Source organism: Montipora capricornis, chromosome 10, assembly GCF_036669925.1.
Source record: "Montipora capricornis isolate CH-2021 chromosome 10, ASM3666992v2, whole genome shotgun sequence".
Classification (NCBI taxonomy): domain Eukaryota; kingdom Metazoa; phylum Cnidaria; class Anthozoa; order Scleractinia; family Acroporidae; genus Montipora; species Montipora capricornis.
In genome coordinates, this window is record NC_090892.1 from 36,712,262 (window position 1) to 36,727,261 (window position 15,000).

Consider the following 15,000-nt stretch of genomic DNA (forward strand, 5'->3'; position numbering starts at 1 on the left):
TGGATCAACCTCAGCATAGACTTCTGTGGTCCTCTTCCGTCTGGTCAGTACTTGCTGATCATTACAGACGAGTATTCTTGTTTTCCTATTGTAGAGGTTGTACGCTCTACTGCTGCTGAACAGGTTATTCAAGTGGTGGACAAAGTATTCTGCACCTATGGATATCCTGACGTTTTCAAAACCGACAACGGCCCGCCTTTCAACAGCCAAGTGTGGAAAGGTTTTCTTAAGACCTGCGGTATCAAACATCGCAAGATAACTCCCTTCTGACCGAAGGCTAACGGGCAAGTTGAAAACTTCAACAAACCCTTAATGAAGGCGAAGATCCAAGGGCCGAGCTGGATCTATGCTATGCATCAGTTTCTGAGAGCATACCGCTGCTCTCCTCATACCACCACAGGGTTTACTCCATACAGTCTCCTGTTTGGTCATGACCCGCGAACAAACATGCCAGATGCTGAATCATTCACTCATCCCGATGACAGTAATGTGCGTAAGTGAGTTGCCGAGGCAAACAGCATCATGAAATGCTATGCAGACAAACGTCTACATACTGAAGCAAAGCCTATGGATGTAGGAGACACTGTTCTGGTGAAACAAACCCAGCTAAAAAAACTGTCGACACCATTTAACCCTACTCCACTGGTAGTTACGGAAAGGAAAGGAACCATGGTCACCGCCCAACAAGGTGATTGGTCCAAGGTAACCAGAAATGTCTCCATGTTCTGCAGCATTCCACAGACGCTGATCCAAGAGAGTGACACTCGTGATGACAGTGCGAGAACATCCTACCCCTCAAGAAAGAAACGTCCCCGTCAACCGGAAGAGAAGAGGAAATCGCGTTACATCCGCCTCAGCTCAGTATCTCCAGACCTAAGCGAACTGTCCGCCCGCCGAGGAGATTAATTGAAGAGATCTGAACTGTTAGTTCGTGTTGTTGTGGATCATGTAGTGAACTTTTCAGAGAACCTGTAGACCTGTATGCTGTTTTCACGGGCAGTTGTGTTTGGCAGCTTACGATTTCGGAACATTGAAGACTTTGTTAGCTTATTTACATGGTAGATTGTAGTGTCCAAGGAAAGGAGGGATGTAATATTGCATGTGTTGTGTGACTCGTGTAACGGCCCCAGCATGCTTTGGAGAATTAATAAAAAAAACAAAAAGACACGTGCTGCTCTCGGAAGACGAAACATTCGGTTGTCGTATTCTTTGTTCACATTAAAGACATTACACCGCTGACTTAATTAGCATTAAGATATGGAGGAATAAGTGATCTCTGCCGAAGAACACGACAAGGGACCCCGAGAGCTAAATCCGTCAGAGAAAGGACGGGAAGGAGGGCCGATGCTTTTCGACGACACCCTTTGCGAACTGACCACCTCGCACAATTACATCCGCTTAAATAATGCCTAATACGTCATCGCGCGGGATGATGAATATTACATGAGTGTAAATATAATGAAAAAAATTCTTGCTCTTTGGCCATTTCAACTTAATCAAAAACATAAGTTTTGCACGAGTTTTGCATTGGTAAAACGAAACGTCGCTTAGGTGACCGTAAAAAATATCATTTCAAAGCACTCAATGGGATCAGTCAAACTTCCGCTATTGCAGATCACGCAGTAAAAACAGGCCACAACATAAAATGGGATCATTTTCAAGTTTTAGACAATGGTAGATCTGATTTGCATCGTAAAATAAAGGAAACTTTATTAATACGCGACCTTAAACCAACGTTAAACGAAAACGTTGGCAGTGAAAAATCTTTCTTTATTAAACGATCAGTTTTCACTGCTATCTATTTATATTCAGTTTTTATCTTATTCTCTCTAGTTACCAGTCTTCTTAATTATATATATATATATATATATATCTATCTATCTATCTATCTATATATATATATATATATATATATATCACATTTCAATTTTTTCAACTGTCATTTCTGAAGATGTATGTTGTGGCATACGAGACGTCGACTCAAAAGTAAAATGCGCTTTATCATTATGTTTGTAGCCGCTGTTTGTTTTATGTTTTTGAATATAATGATGTTCGTTAATTTAAGAGTTAACGATTTCGCGTTTGTTTCCTGTATTTTTTCTTATTCACATTGAATTACATGTATCAACTATTCAGCTCGCTGCTTAAAATTTTCTTCATACTATTGCAAGTTTGCTTTGGGTAGTTAAGTGTTATTTTAATTGCTTGCTAGTTTTGTCTGGTTTTTTTTTTTCGGTCAAAGTATGAAGAGAAGGTGAAAGGAACCATGCAATCAAGCATCAACCAGTGGGACACTAGAGCTCTGCCTGCCCCTGCATGACAACAGCGATCGGGGATTCCAATCACCGGCATTCCTATGCTTTAATGTCCAGAAATAGAATTGGTCCACCACCCATGTAACAGTTAAACTTGAGTGTTATAGTGTGAGAGTTGAGTGCAACCAAAGGTGGGTACTGCATTACACCGAGCTCATGCAAACAATAGATTTCGACGGACCATTTAACTAATTTCCAATTATAACATATTCAAATTCAAATTAAGTACTTATATAACGCATAATCCATAGGTAAATGATCTCAGGCGCTTAAAATTAACAAGAAGGTTATTTACAATGTTTAAAAATTATGACTAATTATGATTATATTTACAGTTGTATTTTACAGCTACAGTTACAGTTATATTTACAGTTGTATGATTATATTTACAGTTAAAAAAATTAATAATAAGCTTTTTGAAATAAAAATGTCTTAAGTTTTGTTTTGAAAGATTTTAAATCGTTCTCTAATCTAAGTGATTTTGGAAGTTTGTTCCATTCAAAGGGTGCTGCCACTTGAAAAGCTCTGTCTCCTGTTGTCTTACTTGATTTAAAAGTTGGTGGAGCCAATAAAACTTCATCATTAGATCGGAGATTGTATAGTGATTTCTTTTTGACTTGAACTAGACTTTGTATGTAATCGGGAGATAGTCCATGTATTGCCTTGAAAGTCATCAATAAAATTTTGTATTTAGTTCTTAGTTTCAGACTGGTAGCCAGTGTAGTTTGAACATCAACGGCGTAATACAACAAAAACGTGTAGAATTACATATAAGTCTAGCAGCCATATTTTGCAAGCACTGAAGCATTTTAATTTGACCATCAGAGCATCCATAAAGAAGACTGTTACAATAATCATATCGGCCTATTATCGTTGCCTGCATTAGTGTACGAGCTGACTCATATGTGAGATGCTTCCTTATTCTCCTTATATTGTATAGATAGAAATGTCCCATAGCGCACATTTTCGTTATATTGGTATCAAATTTCATGTTACGATCGAACCATACTCCTCGCTGTAGTAGTTGTTTTAACTTTAGAATTTCCAATTGTCATTTCATCAAGGGATACTTTGTCTAGTTGTTGTCGCGTCCCTATAACCAAGAATTCCGTTTTTTGTTCATTCAGTTTAAGTTGATCTTTTAACATCCATGCTCTGACTGCTTTGACACAATGCCCCATCGATGTTATAGCTTCTATCTCACTTAACCCACTGTCTGGCTTAAAAGACAAGTACAGCTGACAGTCATCTGCATAAGCATGTGCAATTGGTAAGCTGGTTTTGACCACCTCAAAGAGCTTGCTAGCATAGATGGTAAACAGCAGCGGCCCTAAACAGGACCCCTGCGGTACTCCATGAGATAATTCAGTGCTATCAGAGTATGCACCTTCTACGATAACATGTTGCGAACGATCCGACAGATACGACTTAAACCACATTAACGCAGATTCTGTAATTCCAAATGATGTTTCAAGTCTCTGTAGTAACATCTTGTGGTTTACTGTGTCGAATGCTGCGCTTAAGTCAAGCAGGACTAATAATGTAATATGTCTACGATTCATGTTATGGAAGATGTCATTTACAACTTTTAAAAGTGCCGTTTCCGTGCTGTGTTGCTTTCTGTATGCGGACTGCAGTAGGGGGTACAAATCATTCTCAGCCAGGTGACTATGTAATTGGTCAAAAACTGCTTTCTCTGTTACTTTTGACAGAAACTGCAGATTGCTTACGGGCCTTAGATTCTTATAAGCCGTACCAAGACCAGGTTTTTTGAGGAGAGGCTTGACGAGCGCATCCTTTCACTCTTCAGGGAAAACACCCCGTGATAGTGAACAATTAACAGGTAGCAATTGGTCAAGACAGTCGACCACCAATTGGGTTGGCATAGGGTCTAAATTACATAATTTTTTGGCGGCTTTCTTTATGATTGCGCTAATATCGCCTCCAGACAACTGCTTAAATGATCGTAAAACTTTCGCACATTCCATTTTAGGGTCTGGCGGTACTTCGTGCAAATCTGATGAAATAGCATGTGTGGATTCTATTTCATTTTGAATGTCATCAATCTTCTTCACAAAGAACCTTGCAATGTCATTTGCGAGTAAAGTTTTATTCAGTTGATCCGGGAATGTAGGAACAAAGTTCTCTTTAATGCCAAGGATCTCATTTGCAGCTCTTAAAAGTTTGCGCTGATCAACGCTGTTCTCCTCCATAAATTCAGAATAGAATTGACGTCTTGCCTTATTCAACAGAAAAATCACATAGTTTCTTCTAGTGTTAAATACTTGTAGATCTTCCATTGTTCTATTTCTTCTCCATTTTCTCTCAGCTTTCCTTCGAACCTTTCTTGAACACACAATGACCTCATTAAACAATGGGACTGTCGGTCTTAATGTCTTAGTAACAACTTTTAACGGGGCATGATGCTCCAGCACTGATGATAGTGTAACATTATACTTTATATGACGGCTATTAATTGTATGTCTGGATGAATAGTTATTAAACTGGACGGGTTTCTATTGTTGGCGGAAGTCTTTAAGGAGTTTGTCACATTGGAATTATGCAGATTATGCAAAATTTGATGGTGTAACTTTGTTGAGTACCTCGATGAAATACGAACTTGAATACGACGATTTTCTGCCATTTTAGATCCCTGTATGGATCTTCCTACTCTAGATCCTTGATATCTCAAGATGTCAAAAGACGCAGTGGTAGACAAGAGAGTAGAATTCAAACGACAGTACCCAGTTATCCATGAAGCTGGTAGTTGACTACTATTGTACACAATAGGTAGTTGGACGGCCGCATGTTGAGTGTTGAGCTTGTAGTGATATCTTGTGTTTCCTTCTTGTGCATTCGAATACTTCTCGGAACATGGCCCCGGATTAGGATGAATGTCTATACATATCGTAAGGTCTTTTGCTGGTAGATGAACACAAGTGTAACCCCATTTATTCCAGCTAACGATAGTTCTTCTAAGCTCGTTTGTACGAGATAAGATTCTTGGTCGAGATGTATCTTGTTTGAGTAGTACACCGCTTTCCAAGTACTGCTTGTGATAAATGAAGTTGTTGGCCATTAAACGGAAAGATAAGTGGAAGAAAGCCAAGAGAAAATGTAGCAATTTCCAATTTGATAGAGAGCTTTGAGTGGAAGCCGCCATCGAAAACCCACGCCTCACCCACTCGCCTTTGGAATATACAGTCATAAGCCTTTTCCGAATAACTACAGGAGCTAATATCTTCGAGGCATTACATTTACAGCTAAAATTCATAGTAAATGTTCTTGTAATCCAATTCAATATAAGTAAGCGTGCTTTAATTTCCCTCTGAGGCGTGCTGATGATACCAGCAAACAAATGCCTCGCGAACTTGTTTTCAGGCTTCGAACAAGTAAAGAGAAACTTTATTCATTTACGGTTGTGTCGAAAAAGAAAGCGGAGCCGAGTTCACACTCAACGTTGATTATGATCAACTGAAGTATAATTCAGGCTATCATATTGCATTTAATTTTATTCAATTATGGTTGTGTTCACACCCGCAAAAGTTTAAAAGAGAAAGTAATTAGTTGATTTGAACCTATTGGAAAGTCAAGTAGATTTTAATTCGATCATACTCGAGGTTTAGTGTGAGCAAGGCTTAAATTAGTCAATTCTTAACTTTCTCATGAAGTCACAGAGAAACGGCGGCCATATTTTTGACAAAACTGATATCCTCTGGGAATCTGGGTCTATTTTATACTAACGTTTTCCTTTGTCTCAGTGAACAAACATGACCGCCGATAGTAGTACATAACGTAGGAGTTCTGCTTCCGCGGATGCCGAAGGATCACGCGCCGTTCACGTGATTAAAAAGCCAGAATTAATGCAAAGGGAGATGCCGCACCAAATCATAAGAAATCATATTATAATAAAGTTTCGATATAACGCACGCTCTGATTTATTATAGTGCAGATGCACGGCTGACGCCACTCGTAGGGTTCGGAAAATAAACTTTTCCAAACATTTTAGCCGAAGGCGCGAGGAAATTAAGAATTTCTTTATTTAGTGTAAACAAGGAAACCTTGCCTGTGATCTGTTCTGTTGTAAAGCACTTAAAGTGCCCCTGTGACCAAAATATCAATTCATATTTTTCTTTGGATTTCAAAACTATGTTAACAAAACACTAAGTGACCCACGCCTTGATTTCAAAAAGACACCTCTTTATTTTAACTGTAATTTTCCTATTTAATGGTCCGCCATTACTAACATTATGTTCTTGAGAGAGCTGGATCGAGGAGAAAATGGCGTCAAAGGCTCACTAGTTTAAGAATGCAATACTTGTGTACGCCGCAGAACTAATATGCAGCACGGGGGTTTTGGGCTTTCAGACTTTTTAACTCACGCTTTGCATATATAATAAGCTGCGTTCACACGCTGAAATTTTAATTAAGCTAGTGAGCCTCTGACGTCACTTTTCCCTGGATTCAACCCTCTGAGGTCGAATCGGTCAGTTTTGAACGTGAGTAATGGCGGACCGTGAAATCCAAAACTTACACTCAAAGTAAACGGCCTTTGGATAAAAATCAAAACTCAAAATTTTGCCAGTCAGGTGTTAAGCAAACACACTTACAAAATCTGAAGGAAAAAAGGAAGTGGTTTTTTTGATCACAGGGGCACTTTAACAAGCGGATAGCGCACTCAAGAAGTAGGGAAAACGCTCGACTATTTCTCGTGTTTCCCTTACACTTCTTGAGTGCTCCAACCGCTTCCTGCGTGCTTTGCAACAGCCGGAACAGATCACAGGCCAGGCTTTTTTATTTGCTAAACCAAACTGGACTGAAGCATACAAAATACGTGTGCGGTGAATATGGCATGTTTCATTTGCGTCTCCTTGGTGGAGAAAGTTGACAAGGACGAACTGCTGCAGCCTATGGTTCGAAATGACAGCAGTTCATCGCTTCACTGCATAAAATAATTTTGTATGTGTATTTGTTTTTTAGAACTAATCGCCTATATTACACCCTATGCTACTTCATCACCGAATTGGCTTGAGAGAATCAACGCTCCTCATATCTACGAGATAGTGGAAAATGATCATGAAGTTGACGAGGATGTTTCAGTTACCTGTCATCGGGTACCCTACATCAACATTGCTCCGAATGGGTCTCTGAAACTTCCTCCGTATCTGAGGAACATTTTCCTGGAGTTTGAAAGATATTACGAGAACACGCGCTATCAAAGGTTGAAACGGTATGTAATGACAAACCAACAAAGATATGATACAGCCCTAAGCAGCAGAGAGGTTTCTTAAGCACAGTCCACGTTTAGTAGGATGAGGTAAATGGGGATGGGCAGTGTCGCCTTCACAAATGTGATTGTCAACTCTCTCTACCACGATGCACGAGGGGTCAGCGGTCAGCGGACAAGATGGTCGCTTCTTTCTTCGCTCTTGAAGAAATTGCAGTGAAATGTAGTTTAGTCTTTTGTAAAAAGTGATATAGCTTATCTGTTTAATATTGTGAGTGTCTACCAGTGTGACGGCGATTAATTACGACCAATTTGCTAACATTTTAGACGACAAACTTAGTCCACTCAATTTGACAATCGCCGAGTAAAGAAAATCAGTTGATGAAGGGATGAATCATGTTGAATTTGTGAATGCGAAGTACGATGAAGTGCTAAGGATGATGGAAAGCTCAAAGGATGAGAGAAAGGCTTTGAAAGATGAGAATAAGATTCTGCAAATATGAGAATAAGATCTTAAAGGCAACAATTTACAGCACTTAAAGATCACTTGAATCAGTCACGAGAGCGAACAATGATTTGGAGCAGTACACTCGTAGAGAGTGCGTGAAAATTCGAGGAATCCCTTTTGCTGCTTCTCCATCAGAAGAGCTAATAATATAATAACTAATAATATTGTCAAGGATCTCGGTAAACTACTGGGAGTGCATATTACTAAAAATGACATATCAGTTAGTCATCGAGTGCCTCAAAATCAAAAATACAAAGGCAAGCTTAGACCACCGGCTATACACCATATTCCAAAATGGCCGCTGATTTATGCGGATACAAATTGGTCCTTGTTGCCTCGTTCAAGATAAAATATTCTTTGGAATTTTAACCGTAAGAACGAGGCATCAAGGGCTTATTTGAATAAAAACAAAAGAATCTTTAAATGGCGGCCATTTTGGAATAAGGTGTATTAGAGTCAAATTTACGAGGCGTGATGTCAAAGATAACTTCTACCGTGCAAGGAAGCAGCTCAAAGATTTAACAACTGAAGATCTTGGATATTCCGAAAAAAATAAGATTTATCTTGCAGAGAGCCTGGCAGAAATGAATCGAATGTTGTTCAAAGATTGCTTAAACTAACTTAAAGGCAAAGAAGGATATGGCGTTCAAGTTCATATGCCAGTTTGCAAAGCATGACGAGTGCACGCGCAAGTTTTTTTCCTTCATGTTGACTGTGCACGCCAGAATCGTGACTTTGCACGCGTACGCCAAATGAAAATTTCACTTTAGATATTTTAAGAAAACAGCGGTAATTTACGAGGCAAACACTTTTGTACAACAAAATAATGTATTAATTATTTCTGTGAATTCTGCCTGATGCTTTGACAGTGTTCTAAATGCTATTCAACGACAGACAAGTGGACATGATTTAATTGATTTCAACTTACCAACAAGTTGCAAGTTAGAAAGAAAAATTGTCTTACATGTTCTCTCTCTCTAAGAAGATAACGTCGAATACTAGTTACTACGCTTATAAACTACAAGAAGAAACTAGTATTACTGATACATGGCAAAAAATAAATGATGAAGCCCGTGTGCCTTTTTGTTAACTCTTAACATGTGATTCCCTCTCTTTTGTTGTAGGAAAGCTGTGAGCTGTACATGAATTTCTTACTCACCTATAAACACGCGAATAAGGAAATGAAATGAAAATAATTGAGTTGATCGAACTTGATCAGCTCAGCGAGTTCCATTTTTGTTATAACTGTCAAAATTCTCAAAATTCTTTATTCTCAATAAAACTGTGGACCAAAAAAGTACGCAACATTCATCGCAAGGCTAAATTGTGATAAACTTCACAGATTATATGCACAAAATCTGGTTTAAATGTTAAATCATTTTTTGTTTCTGTCCTTCGCATTAAGAACAAAGTGATCTGTTGTGGCAGCCAAGCGATCAAGAACTTTGCTTCCATGAGCATACTTGCTCAAGGCACGGCCTCTTTGATCTAGGAATACTCAGTGGAAGCTGATGGCGGAGCATTCCAGCATCTTTGTCGCCTTCTAAATAAAGGGTTGTCGCATCTTTGATTGTTTCCTGGCACTGCAAGGGCATTGGAAAACTCCAGTCCACATTCGTTCTTTGCACGAGGGTGACCTCCCACCATTGACTGTGTCTTTATAACTGAGTAGTAGGATTCAACAACTTGCTTCAGAGCCACTCATAGCCAATACCACATCAATTGCAATACAACATTCTTTACCAGCCATCTGGTAGATGGTCTGTCATTAGTATAGAAAGTTGAAAATGCAGTGGCTTGGTCCAGCCTAGCAATGCAGACACTGCCGTCGTATTTAAACGTGAATCTGTCTTCAATCTCAAATTCGTCACTCTTGACCTTGAATTCACTCAGTAATGTTCGGCAATGTGCCCCTTCTAGGGGAGGAAACCAGTCATTTCGACAGTCACCTATATTGTTCCACACAACTTGATAAACAGCATCCTTAAAGTGGTACTATGACCAAAAAAAAATTTGGTTTTTCCTTTGGATTTGAAAACGATGTTAACTAAACACTAACTCACCCAAGTTTTAAGTTCTGATTTTAAAAAGACACCTGTTTATTTTAGCTGGAATTTTCTTATTTATTGATCCGCCATTACTAACTTTAAAATCTTGAGAGAGCTGGGTCGAGGAGAAAATGACGTCAAACACTCACTAGTTTAAGAATGCAATGCGTGTGTACGCGGCCTAATTAACATGCAGCACGGGAGTTTCGGGCTTTCAGACTTTTCAACCCGTGTTTTGCATATATAATAAATTGCGTTTACACGCTGAAATTTTAAGCTAGTGAGTACATGACGTCATTTTCTCTAGATCCAACCCTCTGAGGTCCAATCGGCCAGTTTTGAAATGACGGACCATGAAATCCAAAACTTACACTCAAAATAAACAGCCTTTGGATAAAACTCAAAGCTCAAAATTTTGCCAGTTAGGTGTTAAGCGAACACGCTTTCAAAATCTGAAGAAAAAAAGGAAATGATTTTTTGATCATAGTACCACTTTAAACGACTTGTGTACTTTCTGTGATAGGGATGGCAACAAACGTAAAGTGTTAAAAAGGGTTGACAGGCCTACACGATTCCCTTCTACGTGGTCTGGTCTGGTTTCCTTTGCCTTTGTCATAATTTTGCTCTCTTGAATACATATGTGAATGGGCGCCTCTTTTAGGCGGTTTCCGTAGGATTCATTTAGCACTGGTTTTTGCCCTATGAAGCTTTACATTTGAATCTCTATACTGCTGTGTGATACGTTTTCTTCCAAGAAAATAGTTAGTCTCGAAAATAGTGTTTTTAGTTTCTTGGTGTTGATTTTCTCCGCAGTAATGTGAATGTGACCTTATGGCCTCACGCTTTTGCGCCATTTTATTTCTGGGCTCGATCGATATGTTGTTGATCGGCGGTGGAAGCGAGTGATCTTCTGGTTTTAAATGTTTGACCCGGGCCCGGGTTCATTTTGTTTTTGAACGCCTGTTACATTGTGCCCTGTATCAGTGAGATAGCTGGCTTTTAATAAGCTTTGGTTTTCTTTTTTCCGCGTTTCTTAGTAGATCGTTATGCTCTTTGGAGGCGTTGTTTTCTTCAATTGTTTCATTCGTTCTTCGGACTTCTTCAGCGTGTTTTGGTTTGTGGCCATGGTCAGTAACTATCTCCTCCTTGAACGTCTGGAGTTAATTGAATTAATTAAATCAACCGGAAAATCCTACCGATCAGCCTTGTTTTCGATGCCTGCAGATTCTTCATCAACCACTTCGCCTTCGCAGCCTTCAGTAGCCTCTGCAATGGCAGTTAACCTACCGACCTTTCCTGAGTTTGATCTTCAACCAAGAGATACAGTACCCGTTCGCTTTGAGAAGTATGTCAAGCGTTTAATTTGGACATGTTTACAGCAATGAACATTACCCGAGCATCTCAAAAGAAAGCCATGTTGTTGCATTACGTGGGAGAAGAAACCTGTGATGTGTTTGAGACCCTTACCGTTCCAGAACGGCCGGAAGGAAGTGACGAATACAAGACTGCCGTAAAGGCTCTTGCTGACCATTTCGAGCCTCAAAAGTGTGTGGGTTATCACGTCTATGTCTTTCGTCAGGAAACGCAAAAGTCTGGTGAAAACATTGTCGAGTTTTACACACGTCTCCAGCTGTTAGCACGCAAGTGTCAATTCGCCGATCCCGAATTGGAAATGAAGCGGCAGATTATTCAAGGAACCTCATCGCTTCGCCTGAGACGTAAAGCAATCGAACAGAGCCTCAATCTTGAGAAATTGTTGAAAGTAGCTCGCGCCATGGAAACCGCCGACGAACAGACCAGTGAGATGGAGAAACAGCAATCCAATGCACTGGGCTATGGTAGAAATAAAGCAACCGACGTTCAGCAGAAAGAGAACTGTAGTGGTCTACCAAAGTCTGGATTGCGTAACAATAGGTGTGGTTTATGTGGTGGAAATTACCCACATCAAGGAACTTACCCTGCTCAAGGTAAGAAGTGTTTGAACTGTGGCAAAATGAACCATTTCTCTAACGTTTGTGGCGGCAAACCCAATAATCGGTCCAAATCTTCGCACCCGAAGAAAACGTCAATAGGTAAATACCATGTCAGGTCTGCAGATGTTGAAGAGTCTCCGAGTAGTGAAATGTCATCTCTAGTCGGTGTTGATAGTGACAACAGTGAAGAGTATACTTTTAACATTGGTGCACAGGGACACGAAGCTGGTAATCCTATCTTTCAGGTCACCATCATGAACACACCAATCCGCATTATGGCAGATTCAGGAGCAACCGTGAATATCTTAAACAAGAGAGACTTTGATGACCTTAAATCAAAGCCACAACTGGTTGAAACAAGTGCCAAAGTGTATCCATACATGTCTGATAAGCCACTAACCCTGTGTGGAAAGTTCCGAGCCACTGTCACCAGTGGTAGCTGTTCATCCGTGGAAACATTCTATGTCGCAAACGGTTCATCAAGCTCCATACTTAGCTGGACAACCTCACAAGCATTAAATCTTATTAAAGCTGGTAGTACGGTCGAACCTCCTGTTAGCCTACCACCTGATGCCCCATATTTTCTCAAGGAATTTCCTAATCTAACCAGTGGAATGGGCAAGTACAAAGGTGCACCAGCACGCATACATGTAGATGAATCTGTCAAATCCGTGGCTCAGCTACATCGCCGAGTCCCTTTCCATGTAAGAAAACAAGTGGAGGAAAAACTCAAACAGCTCGAAAAAGATGACATCATTGAACGCGTAGAAGGCCCCACCCCTTGGGTATCGCCAATTGTTGTTGTGCCCAAGCCGAATAAACCGAACGAGATTAGAATTTGTGTGGACATGCGTTCATTAAACAAAGCTATCATCAGGGAGCGATGCATCATACCCACCATAGATGACGTAGTGTCGAACTTGAACGGTTATAAAGTGTTTAGTAAGATCGACTTAAATCAAGGGTACCACCAGATCTCATTGCATCCCGACTCGAGAGCCCTGAGTACGTTTTCTACACACGTTGGACTGTTCCAATACAAACGTCTCAGTTTTGGTCTCTCGTGCGCAGCGCAAAAGAAGGTGGGTGATGCAATCCGTGGCATACCCTGCGTCAAGAACATCAGTGATGACATCTACGTTGGGGGCGCAGACCAAGACACTCATGACCGACATCTGAGACAAGTGTTCCGTCAACTCCAGGAGAGTGGTCTGACAATAAACTTACCTAAATGTCAATTTCGAGTTACCACTATGCTCTTCTTTGGCCATGTGTTCTCTGAACAGGGCATGTCACCTGACCCTAAAAAGGTTGAAGCTCTTCAAAATGTTGTGCCACCAACCAATGTATCTGAAGTACGAAGCCTCCTTAGCTCAGCTGCATTCTGCTCTAGGTTCATCAAGAATTTTGCACTAATCACCAGGCCTCTTCGACAGCTGACCTGTAATGGAGTGAAGTGGCAGTGGACTGAGGAAGAACAGTCATCATTCGAACGCCTTAAAGCGGCACTATCTACCAAGACTACCCTTTGATACTTTGATCCAAAGAAACCTACGTCCATCTTTGTCGATGGTAGTCCCATTCGTTTAGGTGCTGTCCTGACCCAGAAAGATGTTTCGACTAAAGAAGTGACACCTTTGCATTATGCCAGTTCTCCACTGACACCAACTCAAGCTAGATATCCACAGATTGATCGTGAAGCTTTGTCAGTTTACTGGGTTGTCAACCGCTTTCACCTGTTCATCTATGGAGGGGAATTTAAAGTAATCACAGACCATCAACCTCTGGTTTCGTTGTTTAAGAACCCCACCTCTAAACCGTCCGCCAGGATAGAACGTTGGCTCATCGAGCTAAAGCAGTACCGATTCACGGTAGAATATCGCCCTGGTGCCTCAAACCCAGCGGATTATGCTTCGAGACACCCAGTAGGAGACTTGGAGTCTCGCAATTATGAAATCGAGTCTGAAGACCACATCTGTTTTATTACAAGAGACACAGTACCAAAAGCTGTAACATTGTCTGAGGTAGAATCTGCAACCGCAACGGATCCAGTGCTACAAGCGGTTATATCTGTAATGAAATCTGGTTGCTGGCATAAGGCACCACCAGGGGTATCATTATCTGAGCTATCCCGTTATGAGCAAGTCAAGGAGCAGTTAACCTGCACTGACACTGTCCTGTTAAAATCGAATCGTTTAGTAGTTCCTGCTGCACTACAAGAACGAATTGTTGACATCGCCCATGAGGGTCACTTGGGCATAGTGAAAACTAAGGCCTTCTGCCAGAAAAGGTGTGGTTCCCATGCATGGACAAGATGGTTGAAACTAAGGTCAAGGCCTGTTTGCCGTGCCAAGTTGTAACCCCAGTGTACGCTAGAGAGCCTGTTCAAGTATCAACTTTTCCTGACAGCCCATTTGATGAAGTAAGCATTGACTTTGCGCATGTTGAGGGTGAAACCCTACTTCTACTGGTTGATGATTATTCAAGGTTCCCGTTCGTAGAACCAGTGTCGTCAAAGTCCGCTAGTGCTGTCATACCTTAGTTAAATCAGCTATTTGCTACATCCGGACCTCCCAAGATTGTTAGATCAGACAATGGTCCACCTTTCAGCGGAAAAGAGTTTGCCAAGTTTGCTCATGCGCTTGGTTTCAAGCACCGCAAGGTAACCCCATTATGGCCTAGGGCCAACGGTGAGGTTGCGAGATTCGTGAAAACACTGAAGAAGTGTCTTAAAGCCGCTAAAGTGGAAGGAAGGAACTGGAGAAAGGAACTGCAAGCGATTCTGAGAAACTATCGCACCTCTCCTCATCAAACCACTGGTGTGGCTCCAGCAGTATTGTTACTGAAACGCCCTGTGCGTAACAAGCTACCACAAACCAACTTCGTTGACCCTGTGTCGGAGATCGTCCGCAAGCGCGATTTCTCACAG

At 40.8% G+C, this 15,000-nt stretch overlaps 1 protein-coding gene across 2 annotated transcripts in view; it reads left to right on the top strand.

The window, feature by feature from the left end:
• Window positions 1–15,000, top strand: part of LOC138018714 (protocadherin-like protein) — a 242,109-nt gene that overhangs the window by 101,528 nt on the left and 125,581 nt on the right. For both annotated transcript variants that reach the window (XM_068865398.1, XM_068865397.1), the window contains exon 18: window positions 7,296–7,545. In XM_068865398.1, the coding sequence (XP_068721499.1) occupies window positions 7,296–7,545 (250 nt within the window). The remainder of the gene's footprint in view (window positions 1–7,295; window positions 7,546–15,000) is intronic.